The sequence below is a fragment of the Cydia fagiglandana genome, chromosome 12, assembly GCF_963556715.1.
Source record: "Cydia fagiglandana chromosome 12, ilCydFagi1.1, whole genome shotgun sequence".
Lineage (NCBI taxonomy): Eukaryota > Metazoa > Arthropoda > Insecta > Lepidoptera > Tortricidae > Cydia > Cydia fagiglandana.
In genome coordinates, this window is record NC_085943.1 from 1,423,585 (window position 1) to 1,438,224 (window position 14,640).

Below are 14,640 nucleotides of genomic sequence, written 5' to 3' on the forward strand. Positions count from 1 at the left end.
ACGTCAATGGTTCAATGATACTGAAACAAAAATTAATCTGCTGAACCCAGTTACTTTAAAAAGCTCGTATAGTTAGACCAAGACAAGTCTGCAACGATTTTGATAGCACACGCAGTGCAAGTGTTATTTAAAACGTCAAACTGCTATTATGCAAATTATGACTTTTAAATAACACTCGTACTGCGTAGGTATGCTATGAAAATCGTTGCAGACTTTTCTTGGTCTAACTCTAGAGTTAGACCCTAGGGTTTTTTCGAAAAACACTAGACAACTCTTGTTTTTCTATGTCTGTATGAATGAAGGAAAGAACGAATGAATTGTCATCTTCATAAAATATTTTACCATACTTTTAGGGACATACACACCAAGACGATTGTTAAGGTCGTATCAAAACTAGTTCAAAAACATAACAAATTTTTAAATTAGAATCAATGTACTGGACCCAGACAATGCAATATGCAGGCTCCATTAGCCAGTGCACCAATTATACGGTGTGATAATGATATGCGTCACGTAAATAATAGTTCTAAGAGCCTGGACCGCTAGTGAAGTGTTGGAAGGTGGTGGAGAAGGACCCTTCAGGATGGCCGCCATTTTGTGCTGTAAGCTTTAAGTATAATTGGTCAAACCAAATTTGAAAAAAAAAATCTTTTTCACCTCAGCAGCTCGAACAAGGGTACTTTGCTTCTTAAAAACAGTGAGCAAAATGCGATTTTGCTCACTGAGTGAGACAAAATGACATTCAAGTGACCTTTATAGTCAAATGTCATTTCAACATGCGGGGTCTAATACAAGTTCGATATACTTGGGTTCTATTATCTCTGTCCCTCTAAGTATGTTCTCACTGCTTAGGGTGAAAATTTTTGTGTACTACATGAGATCAAAGTTATTTACATCTCGTGCGCTTTTGAATCCCTTACTACGCTCAAGATTCTAAATTAGATTCACTCGCTATTAATAAGTACTCGAAGAAATATCAAACTTTGATCTCTTGTTGTACAAATAACTATACTCGTCATTTTATTTTGGGTGCTAGTACTAGTGTAAGACAAAGATAAGCTAGTAGTAATGATTCTAGTATGATTCTCTCTATGTTTGAAATGAGATAGTCCTTTGACAAACTTTATAACTGGATTTGCGTTATGTGTGCACCGCGTATGGTAGTGGTGTATGGTAGTATGGTATGGTGGTGGTGGTGGTTGGTGGTATGGTGGTATTTACAAAAAATTGCTCGCATAGTTGTTACATTACAGGCGCTTATGTAAAAAAACCGGGCAAGTGCGAGTCGGACTCGCGCACGAAGGGTTCCGTAGCATAAAGCAAAAAAAAAACGGAAAAGAATGCAAAAAGAAAACGGTCACCCATCCAAGTACTGACCACGCCCGACGTTGCTTAACTTTGGTCAAAAATCACGTTTGCTGTATGGGAGCCCCACTTAAATCTTTATTTTATTCTGTTTTTAGTATTTGTTGTTATAGCGGCAACAGAAATACATCATCTGTGAAAATTTCAACTGTCTAGCTATCACGGTTCGTGAGATACAGCCTGGTGACAGACAGACGGACAGACGGACGGACGGACGGACAGCGAAGTCTTAGTAATAGGGTCCCGTTTTACCCTTTGGGTATGGAACCCTAAAAACGACCGCACAGCACTAACGATTTTTATCCCAAAAATACGTTGACAATTTCGTTTACTGCGGGGACATTTTTGATAATTTTAACAATTTTGAGGATACGTTTTGTTTTAGTTAGTTTTATTTTTACAGACATTTTCAAAATACGTGCAAAAATATATTTCTTATTTTTTTTAAGACATTTGCAAAAAACGTGCACAAATATATTTCTTAAAAATTCTTTGGTACCTAACGTATTTTTGAGCCCCCCTGTGGCGCCTGTAAGTTGCATTAAGGCACCGTCACACAGGCGCATTTTGCGGGCGGCGCATGAGTGGGACGCGCCGCTTTTACATATCAAACGCTCACGCCCCGCCTGGTAAACGCGCCTGTGACGGAACCTTTATAGTTTTTTGATAGCAAGCCAAATTTAAATCCTAATTGAATGACTGGGCACTTGTATTCGGCGAAATTCCAAATGAATGCATTATACATATAGTACAGCGTGCAGCGGCGGCACAGGCTTTAGGTTAGTTTTCGCTCATGTCGTCTCGGATATGGGCGAATATGGTATTGATACATTCAGTGTAATGCCCTGAACACAAATACATATATGAAATGACTAGCGCGAAAGTGGTGAGGATAGTTGCTGTGACGTCATGAAGTCGGCAGTACAAACTTCGGGTTCGAAGTTATTTGAGAAAATAGCCAAAATATGACCATTCTCTCCCCCCCTTATCTCCGAAACCAATGGGTCTGAAATTTTGAAAAAAATACACAAAATAGTTCTTTACCTGTAGATGACAGGAAAACCTATTAAAAATGTGCAGCCAAGCGTGAGTCGGACTTATGTACGGAACCCTAGAAACGCGAGTTCGACTCGCACTTGGCCGGTTTTTTTTATTAGCGGGCGCCATTTTCAAAATTTATCCTATTTCACTACCACAATTCTGACGAATCTGAGCGATCAAGCCCAACGTTATTAGTAATACTGTAATAGGTACAAGATGTCCAGAAAGGGTATCGGGTATTTGTTTTAGCGCGTCACTTGGCGCGTGGCGTGTATGATATTCCGCACGATACAGACGTTGAGCAGTCACTATTGAATCACCGTTACGATAATACGCTCGTACGCAAAATGCGCGATGCGTCCCCGAGTACTGTTCCATCGTGGCTAAAACTCCACTAAATGGCGCACGCCACGAACCCCTCCCCACTCCCTTTCGTGGCCCCGTTTCGAATATGGCGCTAAAACAAATACCCGATACCCTTTCTGGACACCTTGTATAATTGATCAATAAGCTTAATCCCGGAGACGATTATAAATAGACTTCCTAAGAAGCAATCAATACTCGCAACCATGCATTATAATAATCGGTGTTTTGCAAAGATGTCACGGTGGATACCAACAATTACGGCATACAATGATGGGAACCGCATTAGAGCAAACTGGTTTTATTGATAGGAGGCGTTAACATGACGTACCTATAGGGCTTTAAAACTGTGAAAACTGTAACGTTTAATATTTATGATAAATGCTGTAGAAGGAAGGAAGAACTTTGATAATTTATTTTTGACTACGGCATAAGCATTGTTATTTAACGAACGTTTCCGTTTGTGTATCAGATGTGAGTAATAGATATTATGAAGATAATACATTATTTTAACCACACCGACTGGTAAACGCCACTGTTTTTTGAATTCATTAACATCCTTTGATTCCTTGTGCGTATTTACGATGGTCATCTTGGTTATGGTCCTAATGTATTTACTATTTATGTTGCAGTGATGCTAGCGCTGGCGGCGACTACGCAGGCAGTGGACATCAACATATTGACCACACCCACGCTGCAGGCGCGGCTCGAAAACAATCCTTATGGAGGACTCAACCTATTGTTGAAAAGGAGTAAGTATATCAATACAAACACCTTTAGTAAACATAATACTGAGCATGCTTAAACGAAGTAAGTACCTATTTAAATCTTCTTCAAAAGAAGTGTTCATATAGGTTATAGCGGGTAGTGCCTGGCTTACATCTACCTACTGAGTACCTACCTGCACCCAAAATAAAGGCGCGGCATGAAAATAACTCTAATGACGGATAGGGCCACACTGCCAGAAATTTCAAGTTACATTATTAAGAGTCTGAACTTAAAATACGGGTCAAAGACTTCTCCCCATTCATAAATCTACCTCTTGTAACATACCTTCCTACCTACCTAAATAGGGCTCAGGTTCACAAGAGGACATAGGTAACTCTTGGACACCACTCAAAACTAGACCGCCACTATCACAAAAACCAATTGACAACTAGCTAATAAAATAATGCACAATTGCTCACACATCAGGAGCGAAAGAAGAAAGTCGATATTTCGTGGTTAACTAATAAGGATCAGACAAAATACAAGCAAATCACACAGACAAGAGAATAGATTTATAGGGACCGTGCGCGTTGAAGGGTCTGCCATCTTGTGGCCTGAATCGGAAACATTATAGTGCACATGTACATGCCAAAGCAAGTGCTACCATCTATCGTTCTCGTCGGTACTTTTCCTTGTGCATAGTAGGTTCTGCCGTCTTGTGGCTAGATGGGCGGAAGCATAAACGACACATATTAACGTACTTAGGATGGGTAATCGTAGCACTTGTGCTATAAAATGAAACCAGTATAAATTGACGCTGATTTATTCTTCTCCAAGTTGTTGGTACAAAAATCAGAAGCAAAAAGAGAGCTCCGTCCCCGGTTACGACCCCTTTTATTAACATTCAGAAACCCCCTCCACGAGTTCAATCAGGTAACGAATATACATACTTTTAAAATAGATTCTAATACAATCAATTACGTATAAGCTCTATATATCATGAAATATTTAGCAACAATCAAAACATTTAATTTTATAATAATAAATTAACTAAAAGGGATAACTGGATTATTACAATTAATATGGCGGAAGTCTCAGTGGCGCCATCTACACGACGCTGTAGTGACGCAATAGGCTGGTAGTTCCGATACCTCGCAGTAGATGGCGCTTTCGTAGTAGGTCTTCAATGATGGTTTGGCTCCCGTAGGTCTTATTATACTGGTTTGGGTGTCTGCAAGGTGGATGACGCTAACACACATTTGCGCCTCGCGGCAAAAATCTGACGGCTCCTATGCTGCCCCCAATAGTTCATGCACGGAGCCTATAATGATTCCATTCAAATGACTGTCGTTGTTTCTTTCCAACAGAGGGCCTATCCGAAGTGGTGGCAGTAATCGGGCGTCGCACCGGCGCGATCAAAGACGTGGTCCAAGACGGAGACGTGGTGATCCAGTTCGCCAACGACACGTCCATGCGGGTGTCGGTGGAGGCCGCGGGGGGCGGCCAGATACTTACTATTACTTGGGAGGCGCCTAAGGGGATGAGGCTGGAGGACTGCGTTAATTTGGGTAAGTTATCTATTCATTAGTTTTTATGATAAACCATATGGTGCAAACCCATCATTTCCAAACATTGTCGGTCACGGACGTCCGTCCTTAGTCCGTCGACGCGCCGGATTATTGCAGAATTTGCAACCTTACTTCTTCTTCTTCCTTGCCTTATCCCTTCATTTAAACTACAGCCTTAATTATAAACAATACCTAATCAGTACCTACTGAGCAAATCCCATCCAATAAATTATTTACACCTATCCCTACCGCACCTAACTCTATCACCTAGTCGGACACAAGGAATGTTTTTCCAGTTCATAATTTGGAATTCAATTCAACACAGCCTATCTTTATCACCCATTTCTCTGCGTTTAGCGTAGGTACATGTTCAGTCAAGTCCCTTAACGTATTGTATTGTTCAACAGGCTCCCGACACTGGTATGGCGGTCCTCAGCAGAAGCGACAGTACTGGCCGATAGAGCGCTTGACCCTCGTTGACTATTCCTACGTCACCAAGGAAGCTGACAACTGCGGCATCGCCGAGCCCTACTGGCTCAACTCAGAAGGCATCTTCTACTACTTCGACAAGAAAGTCCCTCTATTCGTCGACCAGAACGACTTGGAGAAAAATGCAGCTTGCTTCGTAGCACAAGTCAAACCTCCCTATTCAAGCAAGCGAGAAAGAAACGAGCTCGTATACGCTGTGGGCATCTTTGATGATGTCAGAAAAGCACATGAATACGCAGTTGGTAAATATCTTGGTAAACCAAGCGGCGTACCTGATCCGTTGATGATTAAGTATCCAATTTGGTCGACTTGGGCAAGATATAAGACTAATGTAGACCATGAAACTGTTCTTAAATTCGCCGATGAGATCAACAGCTATGGATTCCCTAATAGCCAGTTGGAAATCGATGATCTTTGGGAAGTCTGCTACGGGTCCCAGACAGTGGATGTGGATAAGTTTCCGAATATGAAGAATACTGTGCAAATGCTGAAAGCGAAGGGATTTAGGGTGACTCTTTGGACACATCCGTTCATCAATAAGGGGTGCGAGCCGTGGTATACGGAAGCGCGTAACAAGGGGTAAGTTATTAGTCGATAAATTCAAGTATTTTTACGGAATTCCTGTTCGGCTTAGTTCGGATATGTGCATCGTGATCCATCTCACTTTGTCAGGCAGGATATTTTAGTATATTTTATTTAAGTAGGTCTATCGCAAAAGGTGGTACAATATGAGGATCGCTAAGCCTAGTAAAGGAGTCAAATAATAGGTACATCATGAAGCTAGAAGTTGAAGCACTTGCAGCACCTGCTTCTTTTATTCATCTGTTCTCACATCAACGCTGAGGATCGTGATATCACATCCTTATTTTATAAATCAGTTCAATTTAAACTGTAGAGAGAGACAGAAGCTTCTGAAGGAACCAGAATCACAAGAGAAGCCTATAATATCAAATCACAATCAACATTAGACCATAAATAGCCAGATTTAGTTAACAGCACCAAATACCTAGATTACCCTTCTAGCTACCTGGTCTTCTCCGAGTACGGCTCCGTGGAGACGAGCTGGTGGAACGACAACGAGACGACGACGGCCTACATCGACTTCACGAAGCCTGAGGCGAGGAACTGGCACATTGGACGGCTGAAGAACCTTCAGAACGCGTATGGCTTCGACAGCTATAAGTTCGATGGGGGGGAGTCGGATTGGTCGCCGCAGGTATGTGTAGTCTTGAACATAAGGATAGTAGGCGAACGTGTTTCTTGAGTGTGTTTTGAAGAACTTCCGAAAGCGTCCTGTACCTACTAAAGATAGTAGAATAACTTTGATCTGGATTTCTTCCCCACTGTATTTATGTATTCGTAGCATCATATCGTAATCGTAACGCTCAGGCGGTTGAACCGATTTAGATTTAGGCAATTCAGACACACTTGAATTGATTTTAGGTCGATTCTTATAGGTGTATAAATATACAAACGATTGCTACAGATATTCGTACTTAAATTTGTGAAACATTTCAGATTCCGGTACTCAAAGGCGACATCCGCGACCAGCCTGGAGTGATCACCGCCGATTACGTTCGAGCCGCCGCCATGTTTGGACCCATCACCGAAGTCCGAGCTGGCTACAGGTCTGTATTCCCACCGTTGAGAATGCATTAGTTCCAGATAAGATTCTGAAAGGTAATATTCGCGACTACCCAAAAATTAACCATCTTCTACAAAACTTAACCGTTTTTAACAAGCACCAATACGAGTTGGTGAATGCAACTGCCTAGAATTTATACAAAAAATCACCGCGCCACACTAGTGATGTATGAGATTGCTGAAGATTCGCTATGAAAGACGAACGGTCAGCTGGTGGAATTTACAGACGTTGGCAGCAATAAAATTCAGAGTTGTGGGTTGAAATCTCACACTAACCCGAGTTGATCACAGTTCATTTTTTATTGTGTTAGACCGCATGCGGCCCGGGAACCTCTCACTTGCGGCCCGCGAGCCTCCCTGGCAACTTTGTATGTAATATTGACAAACGTCAAAGTCTGATTAAGGCATAAATACTAACAAAGTGCGGCCCGCGTCCACTTCGTTAACTGCTATGTGGCCCTTGGCTGCTAAAAGGTTGCCGACCGCTGGTCTATAGGTATACAGTCATCGCAGTCGAGTAGGCAGACTACCTCCTCAGAATACCTCTTTAGTCACTGCAACTATCATCTGCGATACTACCAATAATGATGACAAGGCATCTGTATAAACAATTTATAAAGAATCACCACATTTATTTCAGAACGCAAGACCTCCCGATCTTCGTGCGCATGATTGATAAGGACACGTACTGGACGTTCGAGAATGGTCTCCCGACTCTAATCACGACGTTGCTTCAGATGAACATCAACGGGTACCCGCTAGTGCTGCCTGATATGATTGGAGGAAATGGGTAAGTGGAACGTAAATATTGAATTCAAGACTGAAGGTAATCGGAAGTAGAACACGCCTTTACGATTATTAAACATTATCAAACTGCACAACGGGACTTAATCGCGTATTTAAGTTTTAAGATTTACCTTCGACGTTTCGAGGACGGCGTTGTCCCCGTGGTCTCGGAGAAGACTGGCTCAAGTTGACATCAACATCTTCTAGCCGCGCGAGTTTTCTCCTCCTCCTCCCCACCCCTCCCCCCCGTCCCTCTCTCCCCGTTCCCCTCCTCCTCCGTCCTAGTTCGTTCTCCTCCGTTTTTCGCCGTCCTCGAAACGTCGGAGGTAATAAACCTTAAAACTTAAATACGCGATTAAGTCCCGTTGTGCAGTTTGATAAGATCGGAAGTAGGTATTACTGGAAGGTAATAGAGTAATTTTCGCGCGCGGACATTTATGAGGAGTATTCGAAAACCACTTCGAAACCATTAAGATGTGACGTTAGGAACATTGCTGCACCAATGACTATTTCGGAACTTATGTACGAAATATCATTTGATACTTCGTGAGGAAGACATCGTGAGGAAACCGGACTAATCCCAATGAAGTCTGGTTTACCCTCTGGGCTGGAAGGTCAGATGGCAGTCGCTCTCGTAAAAACTATTAGTACCTACGCCAATTCTTGGGATTAGTTGCCAAGCGGACCCCAGGCTCCCATGAGCCGTGGCAAAATGCCGGGATAACGCGAGGAAGATGGTGACACAATCAGGAGGTAAATCAGGACCCAAATAAACGAAGACCATTAAGCTGCATATTATGGCTCCTCTACTACACGATGGGCCAGCGCCGGCCACTCCAAGGAACGCAGCCATGCGGTAGAATGAGATAGCAATATCACTTACTCCCTTTAACGCATAAAAGCGTCCCTTGGAGTGGCCGGCGCTGGCTCATCGTGTAGAGGAGCCATTAACTGAACTTTTTCTTCCAGATACAATGAGGCTCCGACCAAGGAGCTGTTCATCAGGTGGCTTCAGGCCAACACTTTCATGCCCAGCATGCAGTTCTCATACGTGCCATGGGACTTTGACAACGAGGTAGATACCATTTATACATCTGACTTTATGATGACTAGTAAACATGAACGAGTTTGGGCCATAGCACACTAAGTACTACGCACTTCGGAACGACGTCCGATGCATGCGATGAATCGCACGGTATTACGCATTGGCTCCGTATTTCCGTGCGAAGGTGCGAATCGCACGACGATTCGGGCTTTCGGACGAAGATGCGGTGCGCGCCGAAGGGTATGTCACACCGAGCTCCATAGTACCATACGGAACGACATGCGACGACAGTGTGCTATACTCCTTGGCCACGAGTTTAGAACGAGACGAGAGAAATTACTTTCTGTATGAAAGCCGATCGTGATCGTGTGGCTAACCTCAAGTGAAATGGGTTAAAAGTCAGGACCAAGATCTGGTTTTGTGCACACGCGCCAATTATTCACCTTCGGATAGCTATCTGTGTCGCATGAAGTGTTTACCATCACGCTGCATGGCCATACGCAGATCTGGCACTAAAGTGGCATAAAATGCTTGGATTTATGTGATAGCTCTCAGGTTATCAATTTTTTCATAGGTTTTGAACCTTATCAAAAAGAAACAACGTTCAAAATAAGGTGGTAAATGTGTTCCCCTTGCTCTATTAAGGGATAATGAACATAGTTATAATTAGTAGGGTCAGTAAGGAACACAAATGTATGGAAGTGCATGCAATTTAGTCTCAGGCGATGCCGCTTGGCAGGATTGTTCCTTAGGTCAAACAAAGTTGATCTGGCCCGGTAGCCAGGAGATCGTACCATGCAGACCCCCCAAGAAGGGGCGGGGGGAAGGGTCGGCTCCCCAGGTCCAATCTATGCTATATTCCTTCCTAGTCTTAGCAACTAGGGCAAGTTATATATAATTTTCGTATAAATTAGGGACGAGGAATTCATTTCTGAAATAATTATTATGCCTTTCCATACAAAAAAATTTATTTTTGTACAAAACATGAAAATGTTATGTCATTTTTTGTGACAATTTTGGATGTTACAATCACAGTGTGGCGATTTTCACTAAATAAAAAATTGGACGATGTAGCCCATGTATTCTTTATTCTGGAAAATATCACTTTATAGTAGGCATTCATACATTATTTTGTAATAAAAAAATAATTTATAGCGCGTGGCGGTAACAATTTCCATACAAATGGAACTATGCCCAAAATCAAAGATTAAAAATGTTTACTAAAACACTGAATTTGACATTTTAAAAGTTTAAATATAATGTTTAATAATTTTTCCATGCGTTTTTGCCCTTTTTTGGTACAAATTTGTTGTTTTTATTTTTCTTCCACACAAACTTTCTCCCCCCCATTTCCCCCCTTAAGCGTTGATTTTATAAAAAAATTGTTTTATTTTAAACTTAAACCTGTCGCATTTAATTGATGTTGATAATTTGAGCTTAATATCTTCAGCGGTTTAGATTGTATGATGTCTGGAAGTACGCAGAGTTTTGTTAGATATTATAATGTATGGGATATTATGAAATAAAATGTCTTTAGCTCAAACACATGTAGATCCTAAACTACCGAACATTTTAACCTGAACGTTTGAACATCGATTAATTACAAAAGGAATAAGTTAGTTATAAAAACAAATTTAAAAATATCTACCCTTAAGGGGGGAAATGGGGGGGGGGGGGAAAGTTTGTGTGGAAGAAAAATAAAAACAACAAATTTGTACCAAAAAAGGGCAAAAACGCATGGAAAAATTATTAAAACATAATATTTAAACTTTTAAAATGTCAAATTCAGTGTTTTAGTAAACATTTTTAATCTTTGATTTTGGGCATAGTTCCATTTGTATGGAAATCGTTACCGCCACGCGCTATAAATTATTTTTTTTTTACAAAAAAATGTATGAATGCCTACTATAAAGTGATATTTTCCAGAATAAAGAATACATGGGCTACATCGTCTAATTTTTTATTTAGTGCAAATCGCCACACTGTGATTGTAACATCCAAAATTGTCACAAATAATGACATAACATTTTCATGTTTTGTACAAAAATATTTTTTTTTGTATGGAAAGGCATAATAATTATTTCAAAAATGAATTCCTCGTCCCTAATTTATACGAAAATGATATATAACTTGCCCTAGTTGCTAAGACTAGAAAGGAATATTGCATAGATTGGACCTGGGGAGCCGACTCTTTCACCCCCCCTTTTTGGGGGGTCTGCATGGTACGATCTCATGTCTACCGGGCCAGATCAACTTTGTTTGACCTAAGGAACAATCATGCCAAGCGGCATCGCCTGAGACTAAAGTGCATGCTAAATGACCTTACTGACCCTACTAAATAACTTTGCTTCAATTCCAGACGATTGCCATAAGCAAGAAGTTCGTCCAACTGCACGCAAAGTACTCCGACCAGATAGTGGCCGCGTGCGCGCGCGCCGCGCAGACCGGCGCGCCCGTCAACCCGCCGGTGTGGTGGATCGACCCTACTGACACCACCGCGCATGATATATGGGATGGTAAGCATATCCTCCTCAGTCCCTAAGGCTTTTATAAAGGATTTAATGTTGACATGTGTAAGCCCCGAAAGTTGAAAAAAATAATTTATTCATAAGAGCCGAGAGTCGTTTAGGAAGTTTTAATATTTCGCGCTTAAAAATCAGGCGATGGTGGCATCAACCTCAGTACTTTTTGTACTTAGACTGACTGAAATGGCAAGAAACGTTCGTACTTATCCGTGAAAATACGAAAGAAAACAATTATGCATTACATCTGTACTTAATGTCAAAGACATTTTGACAAATAGGCGCTTTTGCCAGATCCGGACTCACCTATTTAACCTTTTGGACGCCAATGACCGATATATCCGCACCGCAGGTTCAACGCCAAAGACTGATTAATCAGTCACAGAGCACAGAGCAACATAGACCTACGTGTATATGCATAAAGTTCAATTTCAGTTTTGACACTTCGGTGACGTGGCGTCCGCGTGACAGAGGATCTACCGTGAACCACGTTTGACGTGTTGCCTCTCTGTCGCACTTGTAAATTCGTATGTAAGTGTGACAGGGTAATACGTCGAACGTGGTTCGCGGTAGGCTCTCAGCTTTTGTGTTTGACACGGCGTCGAAAAGGTTAAACCAGCCATTCTCAAAGTGTGTTCCGCGGAACCCTAGGGTTCCGCAAAGCCTCTGTTGGGGTTCCGCGAAAATATACTTGTAATAATAAGAAAAAAAACCAGCTCTTTTATAGGTATATATGGTCCACAGTGATGAACGAAAATTTTTAATTTGGGGTTCCGTCAAATATTTCGCTTGCCAAAAGGGTTCCGTCACCAAAAAAGTTTGAGAACCGCTGGGTTAAACAACTAATCCTATTTCAGAATACCTCCTCGGCGAGAGCATCCTAGTTGCGCCGGTCGTGGAGCGGGGCTCCACGGAACGCGACGTGTATCTCCCGGCCGGCACCTGGCTAGAGCAGGGAGACCCTAACCGGAGGCTGCAAGGAGGCGACTGGATCCGCAACTACCCCGCACCGTTAAATACACTACCCTATTTCGTTAGAGCATAATTTTGGCACCCAAAAAAATACTTCAGAAATTAGCAAAGTTTTTATCATTATAATTATCATTGGCCACATAGCAGATGATTGTTACAAGGTCGGGTAAAATCAGAGGTTCGTTGCAACGTCTGCGATGACTGAAGAGAAAAGCTTTTGGAAGAAATTATAGGTACTTTTATGTAAATGACCGTTTTTAGCAGTGTTTTAGATGTAGAGAATAGAATATTACTTAGATTAAGAAGCAGTAAACGCTTAAATGTATCATATTTAGTTGCTTAGTTGACTTAAAATGTATTATCATTTTAGCATTAAAGTATTTATTACCGCAGTTCGCAGACTTTTACTTATTTACTCCATTAAAAACCCTATAATTATAACTATTTTAAGTAAAGGACGAAAAACGATGCAGTTTGTATGGTCATGGAATTTGATTATGAAGTCATAAGTACCTACCTACCAAACCCATGAGACTGCCACTTCTCCAATAAATAAATAAATACCTACCAAACTATAGTTGAATATGGTAAATGATACTCTTGTTTCTTATTTAATTTGTTCTTAAATTAAATTAAAAAAAAACAACACAATAATAACAGTATAGGTGTCTTCAGATCCACAACGCAGGCTTCGTCATCATACAGATAGCGCATCCACCTCAGGTTTTGTCAAAATAAAACGTACATTTTCACATATGTCATCCGCAATAGGCATCGTCAAATTTAAAAGGAAATTGGTCATTACAAAACACATAATTATAAGCCATAAACCTATATCCTAATCCGGTATATACCCGGCACAAACGTCCCCAAAATACCAGCGGCGTTCCCGCACTGAATACCCAACGATATACGCTGGACCAGATACGAACCAGACCTAGGATCGCAACCCCTATCCCGCAAGCGTTTTCCCAGGTCCTTCACAAAAACACATTACATAAACAAATTACTAAAAAATTACTACCTTACTCAAATTATTATTATTAATTGAATTACTCTCTATGCAAATATTCTAATTTGTGTTATTTCAAGTAGACACACTACTATTTAACCTTAAGGATGGCTAGGGGGCGCCACAAGCCCTCAGGAAATTGTCATATACTTGGAAATTTCGACCCCTGCCACCGTGACCGAGTAGCCCAACGGTTCAGGTATCTGTCGCGTGAAGAGGACGCTGGTTCGATTCCAGCCCTGGACACTGGAGGCCTTGCGGCCCGATTCCAACTTTAAGATACGTCAGTTAATAGATCTAGAAAAGATATGGATTAGATATGTCAGTGTCAAACAAGTGTCAAAATTGACGTTTTTTCAAACAAATACGTCACTTTTGACACTTGTTTGACACTGACATATCTAATCCATATCGTTTCAATATCTAGTATTTGACGTATCTCATTGTTCGAATACGGCTGTTGGTCATTTTTGGCTTCGTATATGACACTTGCGTGCTCTGGAGGGGAGAAGGCTATGCGACCACTAACTAACTATTTTGACTCAGCGATCCAAAGAGAATCTTGGCCTCCGAAACGAGAGCATGCCACCTGTCCCGACCCTGCGCAACTTCCTGCCAGTTACTGACGCGAAGCTGAAGCATCGCCGTCACACTGTCTTCCCAGCGATACCTTGTCCAACCCACTGGACGGCTACCAGTCGGTCGTCTCAAGAACGCCCTCTTGACAGCCCGATCCTCTCCCATTCTGAGTAGGTGACCGAACCAGCGAAATCTGTGCGCTTTCGTTTCGCCGACAATATTGGGTTCGGCCACTAACTCCTCGATGCGACCAAGCCTGGTTTAATGCTTTAGATAGCAGGTATCGCAGAAAGCAAACCAGGCGGCGTAGCACGGTGGCGTTTTTATCCCTTGTCACCATACCTGTCACGTTCTAACAAGTATGTAAGTGCGAAAGGGACGCGCATAGTGATAGTCGATAAAAATGGAACCGTGCTGCGCCCGCAGGACTGGAATCTCAGGTGGCATGAGTTATCTCTGACAAAAATGTGGGAGGTCGTGCCGCTCACGCATTGGCCTCCACAGTCACCAAACCCTATACAGCATAGCAGTTATCTATACAGCAAT

The 14,640-nt window shown here is 41.8% G+C and overlaps 1 protein-coding gene across 1 annotated transcript; it reads left to right on the forward strand.

Moving 5' to 3' along the window:
• The first annotated feature begins 526 nt into the window (after window positions 1–526).
• Window positions 527–12,895, forward strand: LOC134669410 (myogenesis-regulating glycosidase-like). The gene is made up of 10 exons (XM_063526943.1): window positions 527–602; window positions 3,402–3,521; window positions 4,845–5,045; window positions 5,453–6,113; window positions 6,558–6,750; window positions 7,053–7,162; window positions 7,819–7,968; window positions 8,934–9,039; window positions 11,369–11,525; window positions 12,389–12,895. Exons 1-10 carry the CDS (start codon window positions 584–586, stop codon window positions 12,574–12,576), a joined length of 1,905 nt encoding a protein of 634 aa, XP_063383013.1. The 5' UTR covers window positions 527–583; the 3' UTR covers window positions 12,577–12,895.
• The last annotated feature ends 1,745 nt before the right edge of the window (window positions 12,896–14,640 follow it).

What these genes read in the sequence shown, in the direction of transcription:
- LOC134669410 (XM_063526943.1), top strand. An exon ending in CAACCTATTGTTGAAAAGGA is followed by an intron (nt 3,522 to 4,844) that starts GTAAGTATATCA and finishes TCTTTCCAACAG; the next exon opens with AGGGCCTATCCGAAGTGGTG. An exon ending in CATGGGACTTTGACAACGAG is followed by an intron (nt 9,040 to 11,368) that starts GTAGATACCATT and finishes CTTCAATTCCAG; the next exon opens with ACGATTGCCATAAGCAAGAA.